Raw genomic sequence first — 22,265 nt, forward strand, 5'->3', positions numbered from 1 at the left:
ATTAAGGAGAACAAACAGAGTAACAGGCGGCCTGGAGACAGGACAGATTTTGTGGGCCTCTGATGATTTACATCTATGATGGAATGTATGGAGCAATGAACAGTATTGGGGAGTCACTCTGCATTGCTGGAACATTTAGTCTACAGCCCTTCACAGCTGCCACTCAGGCACAGCATCCAGACACTACTTAAAAGGACAAAGAATCAGTTCAGCACCAGCCCGATTCCAGACCCTCCTTTAGAAACATGTAAATGTTTTTGTAGTCACATCACACACACACAATTTTTAAGTGATCAGTGAGCCACACTGTATTAGATAGTTGACATTTGTTTTGTCCCAGTAGCTTGTAATGGACAATTTGAATGGTGATAGACATGGGAGTTTGGCATACAACTCTTAATCAGTGAGCTGAGAAGGGACAGATGTCTGCCTTCGACACAGCAGTCCAAGGGCATTGAGGAACAGAGTCCAACGTCCAGCTCAGTGTGGCAGGACAGAAGCCATAATGACTTTGCTTAATCAGATCAAAATAGGTCCATGAAATTATGGCTCAAAAAAAAAAATAACAGCCAGTTGTGGTGGCACATGCTTGTAATCCAAGCATTAGGGAGGCAGAGGCAAGGACAGCCTGGGCTACATTTCAAAAATAGTTTTACGTCAATGAATTATTTATTTTAAATGGAAAGTAGTTCAAATGCGACAGGAAAATTTCAAATGAGGAAGTAAATCTTACCATAAATATTCAGAGACCAAATGAGAAGTAAACTTTTTAAAACTGCAATACTAACGGAGTGCCTACGTGGGCAGGAAGCTGACAGGCCAGTGGTGGAAAATGTGTTCAAATGCAAAAGGAGTACCCTATGGGAAGCAGACTGGTTACTTTTCAGACCTGACAGGAAGAATTGAAGAAGAGATTTTTTCTTTTGGTTTACATTTACAGAAAATTTCAGTCCACCATGGCCGGGCAGGCACAGCAGAGCAGCTGGGTCACAGCAGTAAGAACACAGAAGAAAGAGCCTTCAGGCAGGTGGCAGAACACAAACAGGGGTCTGAAACCTTCAGAGGTCCACCAGCTACGCTCCACCTCTTAAAGGTCCAGAGCCTCCTTAAAAATAGCCAGGTCCTGATCCACTTCCATGCTGGCTCCTCAGCTATGTGTTTCCACTAGTTTGGCTACTTGTCCCTGTGCTTTTTCCAATCATGGTCTCAATATCTCTCGCTCATACAATCTCTCCTCTCTCGCGCCGATTGGACTCCTGGAGCTCCACCTGGGGCTTGGACATGGATCTCTACACCTGCTTCCATCAGTCACTGGATGAGAATGCAGGTAGTGGGGACTGGGACCTGACCTTGGTGCATGAGCTGGCTTTTTGGAACCTAGGGCCTATGCTGGGACACTTTGCTCAGTCTAGGTGAAGGGAGGAGGGGACTGGACCTGCCTCAACTGAATCTACCAGGCTGGGCTGACTCCCCAGGGGAGATCTTGCCTTGGAGGGGGTGGGAGTCGGGGGTAGATTAGGGGAGGGCAGAGGTGGGGTGGGAGGAGGGAGGACAGGGGAATCTGTGGCTGATATGTAAAATTAAATTAATTATAAAATTAAAAAAAAATAGCCAGGGCCATCTGAGAAACCTGAATGCAAAATGGGAGCCCGTGTGACTCAGCAGATTCCAACAGTATGGATTTGTGGAGGCATCAGGATGACTAATGCAGATGAAGCAAAGAGTTCTGAGGTCTATGTCCTTTCCTTCAATAGTCCTACCCAGCTACAGCACATAAAGACTGTGACAATGGCCTGACCAGGTGGGAAAATGTCTCTGGTGATGCCATGGTGGCACTTCTATAAGTCGTTTTTACAATCTCAGTGCAAGAAGAATAACACAAAGGTAAAAGTTATAATACAGTTGGTTGTCATAGCATAAACGATGCTGGACTGATCCCTGTCATTTTCTTTATCAAAGGTGGTTATCAGATAAAAAGGCCAAATATAGCAAAAACAAATGTAGTAGCATTCTCTCAATTATTAGCTTTCATGATTTGTTCCATAACTCCTACTTGTAGGGACCTGTGGAGCCCCCGGAAGAACTTTGTGAATGAAGAAGACACTGTGTTCTCATCTATGTGGAACCTGGATTCTAGCTAAATGAAAACTAAAAGGAAGCCAACAGCTCCCTTAATGCAATCACACAGATGCCCCAAGGTTAGCAAAGGCATCTATCTATCTATCACACCTCCGCCAGCCTTGAAGTGCCAGAGATTCATTTTATTAATGGAGCTGTCGGGTTTCTTTACAGTGTCGAACAGACGAGGAAATAGCAGTAGAGCACTTGGCTGGCTGTGCTGGAGACTTCACGAGCATGGAGATCAGGTTCTGAAATACCACAAGCCTTTGTGGGTGACTGTAGAGAACACAGGGAATCTCACTCTTCTCGAACACTCATAATGATTTTACAAATTCCAGAAGTAATACATGCAATGTGTCTAGCGACACAGGGACAATGCTGTGGGGTTGTCATAACACTCCAGCTGAAGTCCCTGTCTACATGACTTAACCCAGCCATGTTCTAAACTAGTCTCTGTGTCACTCACCCCTTGACTCTTGCCCAAAGCTTTTGGGAAAGAGGCTCTCAGTCTACTTCTTCCCAGAAGCCTCTGGGGCATATGGAACCACAGACCCACCCTCATGTTTCTGCTAATCTGCTCCGGCTCCTGTGACATCCCAGGAAATGGTGGCACGGAGACTGAGTAGTGCGGGGTGTTTACCCACCAACCCCACAGTTCCCCAGAGTGTTCTTGAGTGCGAGCAGCAGGAAATATTAGATAAAAGGATTTAGATTGTGGATGTAAACAGATAGAAAATAAAGGATAGCCTGAGAGGGCCTGGAACCAGTTCTAATGGGCCCTAACTGTCTCTGCCTCAGGATATTTATAGAGACACCAAGGGGTGTAGCAAAAGACTCCCCCCCCCCCAGCACAGCCAAGTGCAGACCATTTCAGACACCTGCACTCAGGCCTATGGTCCTAATCATCCTCTATGTGGACCTGCTGGGTAAAGCCACGAGGAACCTGAAAACGGGCTCCCACGGAGTAGCATCTTTACAGGTGGAGAAAAGGCAGCAACATCAGGGATGCAGGTGTAAAAAGGTGTCCTGGTTTTCAAGAGAAACAGAAAAGGAGCAACAGGGAAAGAGAATGCAGCTCAGAAGCTGGTGTGGTTGATACCAAGTCACCACTCAATTTTAATACGGGACTTAAATCATTTGAAGTTGCTTCACAGGAACCTGATTAACAGTGTTTTCCTCAGACAGTCTTAATTCTGGAAGGCACCAGAGATAGGAAGTAACAAGCTCAAGAAAAGATTTTACTGTTCCAAGTGGAAGTTTGAAGAAGATGGAAATGAATAGCAGTCCAGTGGACCGGTTGGAAACTCGCGTTTCTATAGAGTGTTGATTAATGACTCCTAGTCAACGTGAAAGAAGATTTGTACAAGTTGTGGAAAGTTTTTATCCTTTTCAATAACATCTATCAATGTCAAGTGCAATAGGAGAAATCTGGCTGGACAGAAGCTTACATAAGTGCAGTTGGAGGACTACAGTCAGTCACGAGGTCAAACTATTGCACTTGATGTGATTTACAAATGACATGGGACTCTTGGCTGTGTACTAAGATGTACAGTGTCTCAGCCACAGTGTGGGAAGAGAGCAGAGGGACAGATTTAGCAGTGGCAAGTTCATTTGATGCCTTTGTGCTGACAAGAAAATAGAGGTGATCCAACCCTACAATGTCAGCATCTGGGAGGCAGAGGCAGGAGGACCACAAGTCCAAGGGATCTAGCTCAATGGTAGGATGCATACCTATTATGTGTAAAAGCTCTGGGTTTGCTTTCTACAAAAAGCAAAAAAAGGGGGGCTAGGGAGATACTCTGGAAGTAAAGTGCTTACTAAACAAGAATGAGGACTGAGTTCAGACCCTCAGAGCCACATAAAATCCATCCTAGCATTCCTTTGTTGAGGTAGAAGGAAAAGACAAGGCAATCTCCAGAGGCTCTGTGGTGGTTGAAAGAAAATGGCCCGTAGGCACATAGGGAGTGGCACTGATAGGTGTGGCCTTGTTGGAGGAAGGGTGTCACTAGGTGAAGGCTTTGAAGTTTCAAGTCCTCAAGCCAGGCCCAGTGTCTTGCTCTTCCTGCTGCCTGCTAATCTGATGTAGAACTCTTAGCTACTTCTCCAGGACCATGTCTGCCTACATGCCACATACTTTCTGCCATGACAATAATGGACTAAACTTCTGAACTGTAAGCCAGCCCTAATTAAATGTTTTCCTTTATAAGAGTTGCTGTGGTCATAGTATCTCTTAACAGCAATAGAAACCCTAACTAAGACAGGCTCTTAGGTTAGTAATGTAGCATACTCAGCAGTAATGAGACTCCATCTCAAACAAGGTAGGACAAGGACTGACACTCAATGTTGTCCTCTGACCTCCAATTGTATACTATGGTGTGTGAATACCTGTACTTACACATATGAACACACAAATACATATGCATACAGCATAGATATTCATACATGTATCATAGACACATACATGCACACACATACACACACACCACACACACAAACAAAATAGACACACACATGCACACTCACATATACCACAGACAGACAGACAGACACACACACACACACACACAAACCATATATATATATATATATATATATATATATATATATATATATATATATTATACACAAATACACACACACACAACCCATGCACACACACTTATGCCACACACATACACACATACCCAGGACCTTTACCTTGGTGGGTTGGAGTTGGCTTCCCTCTGCCTCCCTCTCCAGACACCCTTCTACAGTTTACAGCCTCACAGCCGTGCAGATCCTTCACAGTAAACCCTGTGCTCTACACTGTCCAGACCCTAGCTCAAACATCTGCCTCTGAAGTGAGTATTTTTTAAGAAAGAGTACCAAAAGGAGATACTTTCAAGATGAAAAGAATAGCAATTAGCCTGGGAAATAAGTCATAGAAGAAATGAATGAAAAAAAAAATCTCAATAAGGCCAAGGCTTGAATGAAACTCCAAAGACCATGAAAGCCAACTTCAACTATTTGAAAAAAGAGGTATTAGTTTTATTCTGGGTCAAAAGAAGACCACAGGGTAGATTTGATGCCCTATCCAGGGGAGTGTTCATGTCTTAAGTCAATCCTCAGGTATAACACAACCAATTTCCACTTCAGTTAGAGGGCATTTCCTACCATCATGGTAATACAAAACTCTAATGGCTTCTTTTGAAGGGTTAAGTTCTTCATTAGAAGAAGCTAGAGAATTTGTTCTACTCATCAAGAAGACCAAGGAGAGATGAAGAGAGTGTTCAGTCTATAAAGTGCTTGCCATATAAGCATAAGGACCTACATTTGATACCCAGAACCCAGGATGAGACAGACAGATCCCTGCAGTTTGCTGGCAGACCACCCTTGCTTGCTTGGTGAGCTCCAGGCCAAGTGAGAGACTCTGCCTCAAAAAACAAAATGGAATGGATGGCCCCTGAGGAATGACACCTGACCCCTTCTCCACATGCATACATACATGTGAACCCATATGAATATATGCATACAAACTCACAGGTACACAAAGAATTACATGGAAGGGATTCTATTAGGCAAAGTGAGAACCCACAGAACTCTTCCTAGATACCATATAAATCCACAGGATGCTGTTTGCACATGTTTAAGGAGTAATAAAATACCATTATAAATCAGATGAGTGGTCTGCTGTCAAGTCCTCCATATCCAGCAGCAGAGGCAGCTATGTATGTAACTGTGGTGCTAAACATCTACACAATCACTTAATGAATGCCATTAATTTCAGAATAAACCCATACAAGAAAAGACAGCTACCTCATTCTTATCTTTGCCCATAAGAACTGCAGCCTGAAACAACAGATAATTCACCAAACACGTTTATTCTCTTATATTTAAATATTTCACCCCAGGAGCACTATTAAGAACATTGACTCACAAGTTCCCAGTCAAGTCTGCACTCTTGGGTATAGCTTCTTAAACTTCTTCCACTCATAACTTTTTCTGCATGAGAAATGTTTATGTGACCCTAGTTATATAGGCATGATGGTAAGAGAGCAAAAAGCAATATAAATATGTAATAGGAATATAAAACAAACATTTGGCAATAAGTCATGACTATGTTTATCTTAAATAAATTCCTCAGTTATACATATGAGTTTTACTATTTATTAAAACAAATGCAACTTTGCATACTAATGAGATGGATGCTTTATTTTTACATAGAGAATTAAATCTTGACTGAATATTTGGTACTGAGGAATGCAGAGCACCTTCAACATGTCTCAGATCTGATTGATAGCTTGATTTTATAACTGTCAATACTGATAGTACTGCTTTGCATAAATACATAGTACAAAATGGCAGAAGTGTGTTTAGGGCTATCTAAGAAACTGTTGGAAGCTCTGTCTTAATTTAGAGCCAAAATTCATTTAATGATTTATTTTTATGAAATGCAAGCTGTGACTCCAGCAGCAATATTTAAAACCAAACATTCTAACACAATATAATCCACAGATATGATAATTTAATACTTACATACAGACCAGATGAATAATGTTAAGAAAATATTGTCTTTTTTTTCTGTAAGATCACAAAAGTTTGTATGTCCAGTAACAACACTGCAGTTCTTAAGATAGTCTTAGACCTGAGCTGATGTGTCTTAGGCAGCTTTCATTGGCACTGTGTGGTTTGACCTCATGTACAGTTCAGTGTCCATGCTGTTTGCCCAGAACCAAGGCTGCAGCGAACTCCTAGAAGGCAACATGGATGAGCACTGTGAAATACCTCAGATTCATTACATTTTAGTTTCAGCTAATCTTGGTCATTTATTACATATTCTGAAGGTTTTACTGTCACCAAATTTCTCATAACTCTACATTTACCCCTCTGACAAAGGGATGGGGGATGCGGACCAGGACGGGGATGGGGACAGGGATGGGGATGGGGACAGGGATGGGGATGGGGACAGGGATGGGGATGCGGACCGGGATGGGGATGAGGACAGGGACGGGGATGGGGACAGGGATGGGGATGAGGACAGGGATGGGGATGAGGACAGGGATGGGGATGGGGACAGGGATGGGGATGGGGACAGGGACGGGGATGGGGACAGGGATGGGGATGAGGACAGGGACGGGGATGGGGACAGGGATGGGGATGAGGACAGGGACGGGGATGGGGACAGGGATGGGGATGAGGACAGGGATGGGGATGAGGACAGGGATGGGGATGGGGACAGGGATGGGGATGGGGACAGGGATGGGGATGGGGACAGGGATGGGGATGAGGACAGGGACGGGGATGGGGACAGGGATGGGGATGAGGACAGGGATGGGGATGAGGACAGGGATGGGGATGGGGACAGGGATGGGGATGGGGACAGGGACGGGGATGGGGACAGGGATGGGGATGAGGACAGGGACGGGGATGGGGACAGGGATGGGGATGAGGACAGGGACGGGGATGGGGACAGGGATGGGGATGAGGACAGGGACGGGGATGGGGACAGGGACGGGGATGGGGACAGGGATGGGGATGAGGACAGGGATGGGGATGGGGACAGGGATGGGGATGGGGACAGGGACGGGGATGGGGACAGGGATGGGGATGGGGACAGGGATGGGGATGAGGACAGGGACGGGGATGGGGACAGGGATGGGGATGAGGACAGGGACGGGGATGGGAACAGGGATGGGGATGAGGACAGGGACGGGGATGGGGACAGGGATGGGGATGGGGACAGGGATGGGGATGAGGACAGGGATGGGGATGGGGACAGGGATGGGGATGGGGACAGGGATGGGGATGGGGACAGGGATGGGGATGGGGACAGGGATGGGGATGAGGACAGGGACGGGGATGGGGACAGGGATGGGGATGAGGACAGGGACGGGGATGGGGACAGGGACGGGGATGGGGACAGGGATGGGGATGAGGACAGGGATGGGGATGGGGACAGGGATGGGGATGGGGACAGGGATGGGGATGGGGACAGGGATGGGGATGGGGACAGGGATGGGGATGGGGACAGGGATGGGGATGAGGACAGGGATGGGGATGGGGACAGGGATGGGGATGAGGACATGGCCTCCAGTAGGAGAAACTGAGTTCCGGGTACTAGGGAGCAGATTCAAACATGGCGGCCTCTGTACAACGGTCATTCACATTTCAGTGATTTAAACCAGAGTCACTGTTCATGCTTCTTATTGATCCCATACAGATTCGCTGCCCAGAAGGACCTGACTTATTTCCCAACATAATTTCTAGTACCGCTCCCTTGACTCACAAGAGTACCCAGCTTCAATGAGAAACTACGTGACCCCCACCTTCTGAATGTTCTATGTTCCAGTTTGTGTAATACAAAGAAAGATGCTTAGGAAGTACCTCGTAATTTTAATTGAACAAGACACCTTATTGATGACCACTAACATTGTTTAAGCACCTTTAATACAAGGCAAATTAAACTCACCACCTGAACAAAACACCAGGTTCTGTGGAAATGAGGTGAAAAGAAAATTCCCGAGACAAAGGAAATGGAAAACTTTAATTTTTATAAGATTCTTTGTATTAACAGCGTGTGTGCACATAGGTGTGCAACAGGTCACAAGCAGAAGTTAGAGGATGACTTGTGGGAACCTCTTCTCTCCTTCCACTGTGGGTTCCAGGATTGAACTCAGGGCCTCAGGCTTCCATAGCAAGCATCTTCACCCACTGACCTATCTTGCTAGCCCAGGAAATTTTTAAACTGAAAAATTGTTATGATGTCAGCATTCTAACTAGAATATGGGGGCACATTCATATTCTTGTTTATTCACCAGCTCATTGACTCACCTAACAATAAGAATATCAGTACAAATTGGCTCAAGGAACCCTGTATTATGTAGGTAATAAAGTGGGGAAGTGGAAACACCGGGCTAGATATTCCTATGTCAACACTCCTTTTTGTTGTTAACAGTAGAAATTGAAGTGGAAGGGAAATACGAGCAAATAGGTTTTCCAGGGTATTTTACATATTATTGTTAGCAAATATGATGGACTGTAACCATCTCAAACAGAAATGGTTCGTCCCTCGGTGGCTTTGTTCAGTCAGGTTATGCATTTTTTTCTTACTGCTTCTCCTGCCTAGGGATTTACGGTTTAACAGACTGTAATAGGCCAGATAACACCATTCATCATGCAGGCTTAATGTAGGATAGGAAATTTAACTTGGTGAGCGTGATATATAAATATTGGTCTTTTTGGGAACACACAGAGCATATTTAACTGAGTACAAAATGCATGCTATATACTATGTCCAGCAGATTTCTCAGGTCTGAGGGAGAAGGGGAGAAGCTTCCAGAAGCTTCAGAGACTCCTGGTGTGTATGCTAGCCTTTCCAGGCCTTTCCAGGCATTTCCATACAAGCAGTTCTACATTTCTATCAATGTGTATACTTCCATGCATGTCATCTACATTTCCCAGGTGACGGGTGCGAGCATCTACCCAGGCTGTACTACATTATCCACCCGGCAGGCCAACTGCCATCTTTGTAAGACCAGCTGTGTCTGTTTGCAAAAGATCATCACAGCTGGGCTTTCTGACTTGTCCAAGAAGGTGAGGGCAGAGTCTCCAGCCTGCCTCCAGTCGACTGGATGCAATAATAGCACACGGCATCATGGTCTTAGGGAGGGGCCTGAGCATGAGAGCTGAGGAAGACAAAGGGAAGGAACTCCACTGCACAGCCACAGGGGAGCCCTCATCCCTGCTGGGGCAGAGTCTCATGTGACTGCTTTACTGTCCCCCTGACTCCTGCTGGAACCTCCTGACCCCTGCTCCCTGAATAAGACTGATGAATGCATTGGTCACCCTGAATAAGACTGATGAATGCATTGGATGAACTTGGGTGGAACCAAACTTTAGTTTGTCACTGGGACAAACTAAACCAAAGAGGGGGTCAGAGCTTATTTTCCCAACACCCACCTAAAAATTCCAGAGTTGGGTCTGCCTTGGTGGATTTTTTTCACGCCGATGTTTAGAATGTCTTTGAACACAGTGGTGCCAATGAAGATGGTATTATGGGACTTTAAATGCCCTGTCTAGACAGCTTATTCACAGACCGCCAACCGTAACATATGTCAAGAGTATTTCGGATAGTGAATGTGGCAATCACCACAGGAGCTGACTGAGGCTGTGCATCAGATGTTCAAGGAAGAGAAATTATTTTCAGGATGACTGGTCAAAGGCAATGTCTTGAGTTCTCAGCCAACGATTCCAGCATGCTGCGTGAAGCTGAGATTCCGGATGAGAAGTCTGGAAGTGCAGCTACACGTCTTCATTTGGTTACAAACCATGCTGAGCGGGCCCAGTGCAGCTAGTCCATTCATGTAATTTAAGATGTCCCAGGCAGTGGCTGGGAATATGGCTCATCCAGTGACACACTTGCCACCCCACCATGAGAACCTGAGTCCCAATCCCAGCACCCACATAAAAGCCGACCCTGGGAGCACATGCCATAATCCCAAAGACCAACCAGTCTGCTGCAACTATGTGCTCTAGGTTCCATGAGAGACCCTGTCTCAAGCAGGAAGATGAAGAGTGATACAGGAAGATGCCTAACATGAATCTCTGGCCTTCACATACATGTATACACATGTACACACATGTGCATGCACGTGCGTGTGTGTGTGTGCGCGCGCGCGCACGCATACACACACACACACACACACACACACACACACACACACACACACACACACACACAGAAAATAAATATCCTAGCATAAAATATCTTAAAGAAGTAAAATTAATTTAAATAAAATGGAGGAAGCATATACGCAAATACTGTCATCCTCAGCAGGTGTGGAAGTTTTTCGAGTCTTTGATGATATCTGAAGGTTTTGTCAATGCAGAACCTGTCTATGCACCCTGTCTATACACCCATCTCAGAGAAGATGGCTCAAACCTAAAGACTGAGGCTCTGAGTTGCCATGGAGTGCTGTGCTCCACATCCTTTTGCTGCACATTTCAAAGTGTCTCCAGTTACTAGGGTGCCTTCAGTTCCACACATTCCATGGTGCTGGACCCCAGCACCTTACAGCTGCATGAGACACTGACGGCTGAGGAACCCACAGCCCATGTTCTCCAAAAGCTCATAGCATTCTGGCTAAGGGTAGCAGATCCGCATACAGGTAGAGATGATATGAATGCTCAGTTTTAAGCTTGCCTGACTGCTTTGGCTGTCTGCAGCCATATGTACTGGATGAGGAAGTGATGTGCAAACTTATGATAATGATTTTCCCCTTCCAGAGCCCAGAATCTAGACTATGAAGAGATGTAAGAGCAGAGACACAATGAGGCAGAATTCCAGGGAGACTGAAGCAGGATGTTTAGCTCAGATGTTGAGAAGGTGATCTCTCAGAAGGTCACTGGAGGATTCAGAGAAACAGTGGCCTGGAGTGGACAGGATTTCAGGGACCAGAGGCAGCATCAGATAGGGCTGCCAGAAAACCACAGCTGAGAAGTTTGCATAATTTCTAGAAGGCTAAATGGGTCTGGGGACTCAGCCTGTTCTGTATGAGGTGCTCAGTTCAGCTTTCAGTGCCACAAGATCAAGAACAATAAACTAATGAAATAAAGGCCAAGGTTTAGATCACAAGGCTGATGTCCTGAATAATCAGGACAGACACCCATGTGGTGACCACATGGCAAACAAGATGACTGAGGGATGGGAAGAGAGGTGCCAATCAGTGTTGTCTGTGGGCTTGCTGGTGTGTGCGTGTGTGCGTGTGTGTGTGCGTGCGTGCGTGCGTGCGTGCTTGTGTGTGTGTGTGTGTGTGTGTGTGTGGTCTGTGTGTGGTGTGTGGTATGTGGTGTGTGTGAGTGGTGTGTGTGTGGTGTGTGTTATGTGTATTGTATATGTGTGTGCATGTATGTATGGTGTGTGTGTGTGTGTGTGTGTGTGTGTGTGTGTGTGTTGTATGTGTGTGTGCACATATATATGGAGGCCAGCAGTCAATATTGCATGTCTTCCTTAATCTCTTTCACCTTAGCTCCTCATTCAGCTGGAATAGCTGACAACCTCAGGGGCCCCCATCTCTAACTCCTTGATGCTGAGGTTATGGACCTCACTGTTGTCTGGATCTCACATGGGTGCTGGGGATCAAACTCAGGTCCTCACGTTTGTGCAGCAGGCACCTGACCTCCTGACCCATCTCCTGACTGCTGTGTAAGTTTGTCCAAGAATGTCCAAGCCACTGAAGTCAGGCAACTCCCAGTTCTGAAAGCCAGTCACCACCTCCTCACTGGGAGCCAGTGCTTCAGAGATATCTCCCTGTGAGATTGTCCCCAGTGCAGACAGTGTACTTTCAAGTGCCAGAGTGGGACAGTTACCTTGGGGGCTTGGCTGCATTCTTTCTTTTCTAAATTGGAAAACGACATCCTTGTTGGATTTGAACAGAAATTTTGGGTTCCAATTAACCGCCCGTATGCTTTGGCTTGTCACCCCACATAGGTCTGTCCTTTCTCCCTGTTTTAAGAACATTAGAACCTTAAAGTGGACACCACCCTGTGTCATGAAAGAGGTCATTAGACCTGTGACTATGCTCTAAAATGCCAGAAGTTATTCTAAGACTCTCTTGAACTGCTGGACAATTAGGGAGTCACAGGGTGTTTCTCTGCTTATTAATGATGGAAATAAAGGGAGAAGAGTAAAAGACAAATAATCAGGTACACTGTACAGTAGCAAGATGTAGCCTTAAAAAATTATGATGACAAATGCACACTATATATTTTGGGATTACTTTTATTTATTTGAGACAAGGTCTCAAGTAGCCCAGTTGACCTCAAATTCTCTATGTAGCTGAGGGTGACCTTGAACTTCGAACTCTCATGTTTCTACCTTCTGAGTGCTGGGATTACAGGCATATAACACCACATTGAGTTCATGCAGTGCTGGGCATAGTAACCAGGGCTTTGTGCCTTCTGGGTATGCACTCTGCCAACTGAGTTATAGCTTCGGTCTATGACACTAGGATCTTTATATAAATCTGACAAATTATTCTATAATATGCTTGAGCCTTGGAATGCTTAGCTGAACAGGTGAGGAAATTCACAATGCTTCTAAATATATTGACCTCATAACTGCTCCCACGCAGATAATGATGGACAAAATAATGTGTTCAACTCACATTTGGAGAAGATGATCCCCCTTCCATATTTCTTACCTGGAACTCTCCTAATTGCATTTAAAAACTGGAGAAAGTATTCTCCCACCCCACTGGGTTCCTCTGTTAAAATGTCCTTCTATAAATAAGGCTAATAGGCTCATTTTCTTTACAGTAATGGGATTAACTATTTATATGTACAGCAACAGGTCAAACCCAACTCCATTACCATCAGATGCAAACAGTCAGTAACTGCTTTTATGATCTCTTTTTTTGAAATGTGAAGGATATAACATTATTTCAGATAATTAATTGACTTTTGTCAAATCCTACCAGCACAAGCTGATCATGAAATAACAGGGACGAGATAATGAGATGCATTTACTGGAAATGCAGAGTATGCTGGCAAGGAGAGGAAGGATGCTTTCCATGGTGTTGACTCATTCCCCTGAAGCTGCGAAGCATGGGGAGTCAAAGGGGCAGGAAGAAGGCTCTAGTGGCCGAGAGTGGCAGCCCAAATGGGAGACCTGATTCTGGATCCCCATTGCCCACATAAAAAGCCAGGCAGGGCTGTGTTCATGGGCAATCCAGTGCCAAAGGTACAGAGAAAGACCAATCCCTAGCTCACTGGCCAGCTAGTCAAGCCAAATGCTGAACTCCCAGTGCAGTGAGAACTCTCTCTCTCAAAAAAAGGAAACAATAATAGTGATGAGTGATTGATGAAGACAACTACCCTCAGCCACTGGCTTCCTGTGGCGTTTGAATAAAAATGACCTCTAAGGCTCATCTAGTTGAATGATTAGTCAACAGGGAATAGCAGTATTTGAAAGGATTAGAAGGTGTGGCCTTGTTGGAGGAAGTTTGTCACTGGGGGGCTGGGGGGCAGGCTTCAGGGTTTAAAAGCCCAAGTCAGGCCCAGTTTCACTCTCTCTTTTGGCCTGTGGAACTGGATGCAGCTCTCAGCTACAGCTCCAGAGCCTCACATGCCTCATATTCCATCATGGTGATAATAAACCAAGCCTCTGAAACTGTAAGCAAGCCCCCAATTAAATGCTTTCTTTTCATTAGAGTTGCCTTGGTCATGGTGTCTCTTCACAGCAATAGAAAAGTAACTAAGACACTTTCATTCATATGTGCACACTCACTGGCACACATCTGCATCTATGAAAGAAATAGAAAAGACTATTATAGCTGTCTACCAGTTTACCAAAATAGACAACCAAAAAATGAAAACTCACTTATTACTAGAATAAAAACCAGTTTTCTATTAAAAGAACACTATCAAAAGTAAAATAATACAAATCAGATTAGGTTATTGGGGCTGTTCTTCTGTCCTATGGTCCATTGCTCTAACATCGGGGTCAGTATTATGAGCACAGAGAGAGGGTTTTTGATCTGTGCTTCATTTCTGCCTGCCACATAGAATCAGTCAGTGTCTGTTCTCTCTCTCTCTCTCTCTCTCTCTCTCTCTCTCTCTCTCTCTCTCTCTCTCTCTCTCTCTCTCTGCGTGTGTGTGCGCGCGCGTGCGTGTGCGTGTGCTTGAGTGTGTGCGCACGCGTGCGTGTGTGTGTGCTTGAGTGTGTGTGTGCGTGCGTGCGTGCGTGCGTGTGTGTGTGTGTGTGTGTGTGTGTGTGTGTGTGAGTGCATGTGGATTCACATTTTCCCACTCAGGCCATCATTAGCTCATTCTAAAACTGACTCAGAAGAATGAACTCCCTCTTAGCTTTCCCCAGTCTTCTCCACAGAGCTCCCTGCCTTCCTCCCTGCCTTCCTCCCTGCCTTCCTCCCTGCCCTCCTCCCTGCCTTCCTCCCTGCCTTCCTCCCTGCCTTCCCTTTCCCCAGAAGTGTGCTTTCCCCTATGAGGGCTCAGTTCATTTTACTCATAAGCCATACAACTGTGGCATCTCTATGAATTAACTCATCTTTGTCCCACTGAAGATGAGAAAGCAGGTGGCCCTGTGTCTACTGTCAGCACTAAACTCAGCCTCTTACTGAAGAAGTCACTTACAGACAACACCACCTAAGAAGAAATTCCTTCCAGGACCTTGAACTAATTTATATTTTACCCTGGAAATTGTTATAGAGACTTGGCTGCTCAGTGGGTAGACCTGAATTCAGGGATCCCTACTCTAAACACTGAGCATGTAGGATTATGGCCAATAAAAAACCGGCAACACAACTGATGTGTAACATATATTATTGCTATTTCTCAGCAGTCCCAAGTTCAGTATAGTGTGATGCTTGTAGAATCAATAGGTCATTCTGTTATCTAATCACTTAGCTCTATCCTGAGTCACTCACCATCTTCAATTAAGAGGCTGCTCAAAGTTTCCTGTGTAAGACTCACTGAGATACACCTGCTGACATGGATGGAGATTCCACCTGAGCCATGGTGAGCCCAGCACAAGTCTTCATTATTCTTGATTTCATGTTTTGCTCTCTATAAGAACACTCACAATCCTAATCACTAGTTACATGGCTTTCATAACTGCACAGCCACCAGGATTAATATTAGCTTGGATGTCCTTCCTCTTTTATTTTGGACCAGATGCATTTGCTACTGGCAAGGGGGTACTTGTTGCTTTGGCCAGTGAGAGTTCCATGGACTAAAAACTAGGCAAAACAGAGTTGGTAACACCATGGACAACCTTGTAGTGAGCCCATGAAGGTCTGCATTTAGTAAAGCATGCTAAGGCATCATGTAATCCATACTGAACTTGAAAACACAGTGAAACTCTGTCGCACTACAGAGGTTTGGGGAAGGGTCTCCTTGGGGCAGTGGTTTCAGTCAGAACTGTCAGACACACCCCTCTCCTGCATGGTCTCTGCATTACTCCCAGCAGGGTCTCTAACTTTAACCTCCTCCTTTGGAAGTGTTCACCACCGAGGGCACAGCAACACTCCTGTGTCATGCTTCCATAAAACTCTCTGTGTCTGCTTAGTAATGTGTAGGCTGTGGATCTGATGACTCATAACTAATATTTCTGTTTACAAAATCTTGTTAATCTTACTGTCAACCGTAAGAAAATACTTTAAAATTGCAATACAATTAACGGTGAAGGTAACAGATACAAAAACTAAAACTTCCAGTCCTTGGGCACCACGGACATTGATTCACTATGACTATGTCCCTTCAAAGCTTATCATCAACACATATTTAACTGTGGTGAGTCTGACCACTCCAAGGATGTAGAGCATCTTTGATCATCTAGGGTGCTGGACCCTTCAAGGGAAAGAGAAACAGCATAACACAAATCTAAAAGGTCTTATTAATAAAAAATAATAATAATAAAACCCAGAGCCAGATATTGGGGTGAATGCTGAAAGATCAGAGAAGCAGAACAAGCCAAACCCACCTCACTAACTCCTAAGCCGATTCTGTTTCCTCAGACTGAATGCCTCTGAGTCCTCACCCAGAAGGGATCTCAGCTGAACTCCTGCTAAAAAGCCTAAAAGCTTAAAAGCCTATAGTTCCTGGTCCTCACACTTTATATACCTTTCTCCTTGCCATCACTTCCTGGGATTAAAGGTGTTTGTTTTTTCCAAGCAAAGACATGAGACCTCAAGTGCTGGGATAAAAAAAATGTAGTGATATTTTATCTGTGTACCCCAATAAAGTTTATCTGAGTATCAGAGGAAAAAACCAGCCACTATCATAAACATAGAGGTCAGGCAATGGTAGCACATGCCTTTAATTCTATCACTATCACTAGACCCATCTGGATCTCTGTGAGTTCAAGGCCACACTGGGAACAGAGCCATGAGTAATGGTACATAACTTTAATGCCAGCACTAGTTAACCATAAAGGTCTGGAGGTCTGTATAGACAGACAGGAAGTGACAGAGCTGGGCAGGAAGAGGAAGTGATGTAGCTGGGCGGAGAGAGGAAATGAGAAGGCAGAATAGAAAGGGAAGAAAGGGAAAGGGGAAATTATGTAATTAGTAGAAAGAACTAAATATATAAAAGGTAATGAATAAGATTGAGGTTTATAGTCAGAAAAGGCCTGAATGTTCATGAAACTCAGGAGCTGTATTTCTTGGATGAGTCATTTGAGCTATTTGGGCCTCATTTATTTGATTTCAAGAGGGAGCAAGGGGGCAAGGTAGTCACATGGGTGGGGCAGGGGGAGAAAAGGGAAGGGGAAATTATGTAACATTGGAGATCCTCATCGAAGAGACCTACTTCTTGCATACATACCCATGCCTATATTCCTTTCTACTCAAAATACAGGCTCCCATGAACTGCCTCAGCACCAACTAGAGCTTATGAGAAACACAGATCTCAAGCCTCCATCCTTGCTAGACCAACCAAATCAGAATCTACATTTTTTCCTCTGTGTGTGTGTGTGTTTGTGTGTGTGTGTGTGTGTGTTCATGTGTGAGATCAGGACAATCACAGCTTTAGTTCGTTCCCTCCCTCCCTCCCTCCCTCTCTCCCACAGATAGCAGACTAGCTGGCCTACAAGCTTTCCTATCTGTTTCCTGTCTCATGACAAGAGTTCTGGGATTACAAATGCACACAACCAACCATACCCAGCTTTACATGTGTTCTGGGAAATAAAACTCAGACCCTCATGCTCCTATGGAAAGTAGTTTTTACCCATGCTCACCAAGTCATTTCCCCAGCCTGACTTTGCATGTTAACAATGCTCACAGAAGTGTGTATACATTAAAGCTGCAGTTCTGGGCCAAGAAGCTGCTTAGTTAAAACACTTCATCAAAACTTAACCAACAGGGCTGTCCTTCTACCAATATGGTCGCATCTTGAAATAAAAGAGATAGGTTGAGCCTTCATATTTATAACTTCACTTGGTAAACAGGTGTTACACCTTTATATGAAAATAAAAGACCCAAGAAATGTAAAGCCAGCCTGAGCTGTTTAGAATTCACATGAATACTCACAATGCATTGATTTTAATATATTGCTTTGCAAAGTCTCCAGAATATTCTACACTTATACCACTGCTATCTTTATTTAAGAAAATCCCCTTAACTAGAATGACCTTGTGTTCTCTTTAAGCTACCATGGTGACCTGTATCTTCTTCAGGGCCCAAGTCAACTAGTACCTCCCCTGGTACTTCGCTCATCAAACTTTTGAAAGCTTCCCATGACTGAAGAAATCCAAACTTCATGAAGATGTCAATCATCTGCAGAATGCTACTTCTCCATCCTGACCTCTGGCTCCTAATGACCTCACCATCAGGACCTGGCTGCAGGCCCTTGCTCTGCAACTTCTGCTGACTGTGTCCTTGGCTAGAATTGCCACACGTACCTCTTTGTTCTAAAACGAGGTTCTCTGAGGTCTTCCCCCAGAATGTCCCAGTGTCTTTCTGCACCAGGTTCAAACTTTGATATGTGCTGTGGGATGTTCTATATGTCCTGTGGGAGCCCATTCTTGGGTTCCCCATGGCTTTACCCAGAAGGTCTGCATAGAGGATGATTAGGACCACGGGCCTGAGTGCAGGTGTCTGAGATGGTCTGCACTTGGCTGTGCTGAGGGATGGTCTGTATGTCAAGTTGCTCTGATTGGTCAATAAATAAAACCTGATTGGCCCATGGCTAGGCAGGAAGTATAGGCAGGACTAACAGAGAGGAGAAATAGAAGAACAGGAAGGCAGAAGGAGACACAGCCAGCTGCCACCCTGACAAGCAGCATGAAAAGATGCCGGTAAGCCACAAGCCTCATGGCAGGATATAGATTTGTGGAAATGGATTATATATATTATATATAAGAACAGTTAGCAAGAAGCCTGCCACGGCCATACAGTTTGTAAGCAATATAAGTCTCTGTGTTTACTTGGTTGGGTCTGAGCGGCTGTGGGACTGGTGGGTGACAAAGATTTGTCCTGACTGTGGGCAAGGCAGGAAAACTTAAGCTACAGATATGTTTGGTTTGAATGTAAGGTTTGTGTCCCCCAAAGACTCATCAGGTGTTTGAACACTTAGTCACCATGGTGATACTGTTTTTTGGGGTTGTGGGCTCCCTGGGAGGTGGCTGTCTAGCTTGAGGAAGTGGGTCACCATGAGGAAGGGTTTGAGGTTTACAGCCCAGCCCCTCTTCCTTTCCTATCTGTTCCATGTTCTGCTAAGATGTGAGCAAGCAACCGCCTCACACTCATTCTGCCACAGTTGCACACTGCTAGGCCTCTGACCACCATGAAGGCCTCTGCCCAAGGGCCTCTCTCCACCATGAGGGACCCTCCCCACCATGAGGGCCTCTCCCCACCATGAGGGCCCTCCCCACCATGAGGGCCCTCCCCACCATGAGGGCCCTCCCCACCATGAGGGCCTCTCCTTGCTATAAGGCCTTACCCATTCAGTCCACAACCAACCTAAGAAAATTTTGCTTCCTTAAGCTGTTCCCTGTCAGGTGTCCAGCTGCAATGATCAAACTGTAAAAACCACAGATTCAAAAGCCATCTAAGCATTTAATGAACTGAGAAAACCCTTCTGGGTGCTTCCTACCATTTCTTCCTAAGACATGGCTTCCTTCAGCATGTACAACTGATAAACTCTGAATTGCCAACTTTAATAAATGTTTTTGGCAGGTCATGGGCTTTAAAGTACTGTTTTCCCCATAAAATTCTCCTCTTAGAGCCTCAAGGACTGGTTTAGAATGCATGAGTCATCTTTGGAGAAATCAGAAGGCAAGGACCAATGAAATACTTCACTATTGAATTCCAAGAGTCTGGAAGGGCACACACTGGGCCGGGAGAGGACTCGGTGGATAAAATATGTGCCCTGCAAGTACAAGGCCTGAATCCAGATTTCCAGAACCCACATGAAGCCAGGCAGGCAAGGCAACTGCCTGGATCCTCCACTCAGGAGGCGGAGGCAGGGAAGCTCCAGAGCAAGCTGGAGTCTAGCCAATCAGCGAGCTCTCAGTTCAATCCCCTGTCTCATTAAATAGAGGGAAGAGCAATTGAAGAAGACACACAGATCAGGCCTCCACATGCTCTGCCCCATCCTAGCCACAATCCAGTACCAAGGAAAAAATTATAAGTAAATTCATAAGCCATTTGTATAAATGGCCAGGAGAGTGGAAATGAGGCTGGGTGAGCAGGGAGGTGAGACTGAGAAACCAGCATCCTCCTCTGTAGTAAGTACCATCATGGCAGAGGCAGAGCTATAGCATCACAGCATCTATGGTGGGGGGAGTGAGGGGGAGGTTTGAGAGAAAGGTGTTGAGTCAAATTTTCCTCCAGGTAAGAAATTTATTAACACAGCAGCAGGCAGGCAGGCAGCACAGCTCTGCAGGGTTCTGTGAGGAGAGCTTCAGCATTGCCAGACAGAGAGAGATCTGCCCTTAGCAGGTCCTGCACCAGAAAAAGCAGGCTTAGTTAATATGTTATTTATGCTATGTGACAAAGAGAGGTAGGAAAGCTGGAGATTAAGGGACATGACAGGAGTCACAGAGCAGATGGATAAGGAAGAGGTTTTAGTTAAAAACAAAAAATGTGACCTGCTGTGGACCCTGGAAGCAGATTGCTGGGTATGTCATACACACACACACACACACACACACACACACAGAGAGAGTTGTGGTGGTTTGAATAGGTATGGCCCCCACAGACTCAGGTGTTTGAATGCTTGGGAGTGTCACTATTAAGAGGTGTGGCCTTGTTGGAGGAAGTGTGTCACTGTGGAGGCGGCTTTGAGGTCTCATATGCTCAAACCACTCCCAGTGTGACAGACCACTTCCTGCTGCCTGCAGATCCAGATGTAGAACTCTCAGCTCCTTCTCCGGCACCACATCTGCCTGCATGTCACCATGTCCCACCATGAAAGCTAGCCCTAATTAAATGTTTTCTTTTATAAGAGTTGCCACATTCATGGTGTCTCTTCACAGCAATAGAACCCTACTAAGACCCCTGTTTAGAGCTAAGGGATACTGGATGCTCTGACACCACCATTCAGAAATCTGTATGGACAGCAAAGAGGACTGCCGTGCACAGTGCCAATACAAAACCAAGCTGTTACTATCCAGTCAAGAAGAACTCATGACCATATCCTGAGGTTTTGCTGTGGGGTCCTCTGGCCTATGACCAGGTGTGGCACTGCTGGGTCACATGGTAGTAGCTTAAATTGCCCAACTCTCTTAAGGTTGGGACTGGATAAAACGATGTTGGGATTTACCTCTAGGTTCAATGAAGAAATCTGCTCAGTACAGGAAGGGGAGAGCAATCAAGAAAGACAATAATGTCAACCTGAGCTTCCACGTGTCCTCCCAACACACCTGAACATGCTTCCATATACATATACCATATATACATAAACATATATGGATTAGAAAGGAAAACCTTCAGTTGAAAATAAATGCACAAGCCATTTGTTCCAAAGACAGGTATACAGAAATTAGAAGGGAGTTGTTTTATCTCCTCAGACTGGTTACTCCTTAAAAAGAATATGTGTATACATACACACACACACACACACACACACACACACACACACACACACACACAAAGAGAGAGAGAGAGAGACAGACAGACAGACAGAGACAGAGAGAAAGAGAGAAAGCACTAGGATCCACATATGACAAGAAAAGTAATTTTTGTCTTCTGGCTCTGAGTCACCTTACTTAATATTATGCTTTCCATACTCATCCATTTTCCTGGAGTTCTCAAATTTTCTTTTTAATTTCCCTCTGAATAAAGTTCCAAGTGTTTACTTAACACATTTTCCACTCATCTGTCAGCTGGTTCCTTCCCTTGTTGAAGGGAACAGAGCTGCAGCAGGGATGTGTACATGTCTCTAGAGTGGGATATAGAATCCTCTGGGTGCATGTTTAGTGTGATTCAGCGGGGTCATATGGCTGTTCTCTTTAAATTTTTTGAGAAACCTCCGCATTGGATTTCCCTAATGGCTATGCTAGCTTACACCCCACCAGCAGTGAAGAAGGCTCCTCTTCCCCCACATCCTTGCCAGCATTTGTGTTATGGGTTTCTGGAACAGTTACTCTGGGATGTAACTTTATTAGCCACTGGTCCTCCTGGAAGCATCTGTTGGTGAGCAGAACTCAG

At 45.2% G+C, this 22,265-nt stretch overlaps 1 protein-coding gene across 2 annotated transcripts in view; it reads right to left on the reverse strand.

Moving 5' to 3' along the window:
• LOC143274363 (uncharacterized) overlaps positions 1-22,265 on the reverse strand; it is a 175,379-nt gene that overhangs the window by 16,826 nt on the left and 136,288 nt on the right. The window contains exon 2 of one of the 2 annotated variants that reach the window (XM_076577301.1): positions 6,712-6,851. The exons of the other annotated variant lie outside the window; for it this stretch is intronic. Within the exon in view, the coding sequence (XP_076433416.1) occupies positions 6,807-6,851 (45 nt within the window). The 3' untranslated portion in view covers positions 6,712-6,806. Of the gene's footprint in view, positions 1-6,711; positions 6,852-22,265 lie in introns of those variants that run through there. 2 annotated transcript variants of the gene reach the window in all.

The sequence above is a fragment of the Peromyscus maniculatus genome, chromosome 7 (genome assembly GCF_049852395.1).
Source record: "Peromyscus maniculatus bairdii isolate BWxNUB_F1_BW_parent chromosome 7, HU_Pman_BW_mat_3.1, whole genome shotgun sequence".
NCBI classification, from domain to species: domain Eukaryota; kingdom Metazoa; phylum Chordata; class Mammalia; order Rodentia; family Cricetidae; genus Peromyscus; species Peromyscus maniculatus.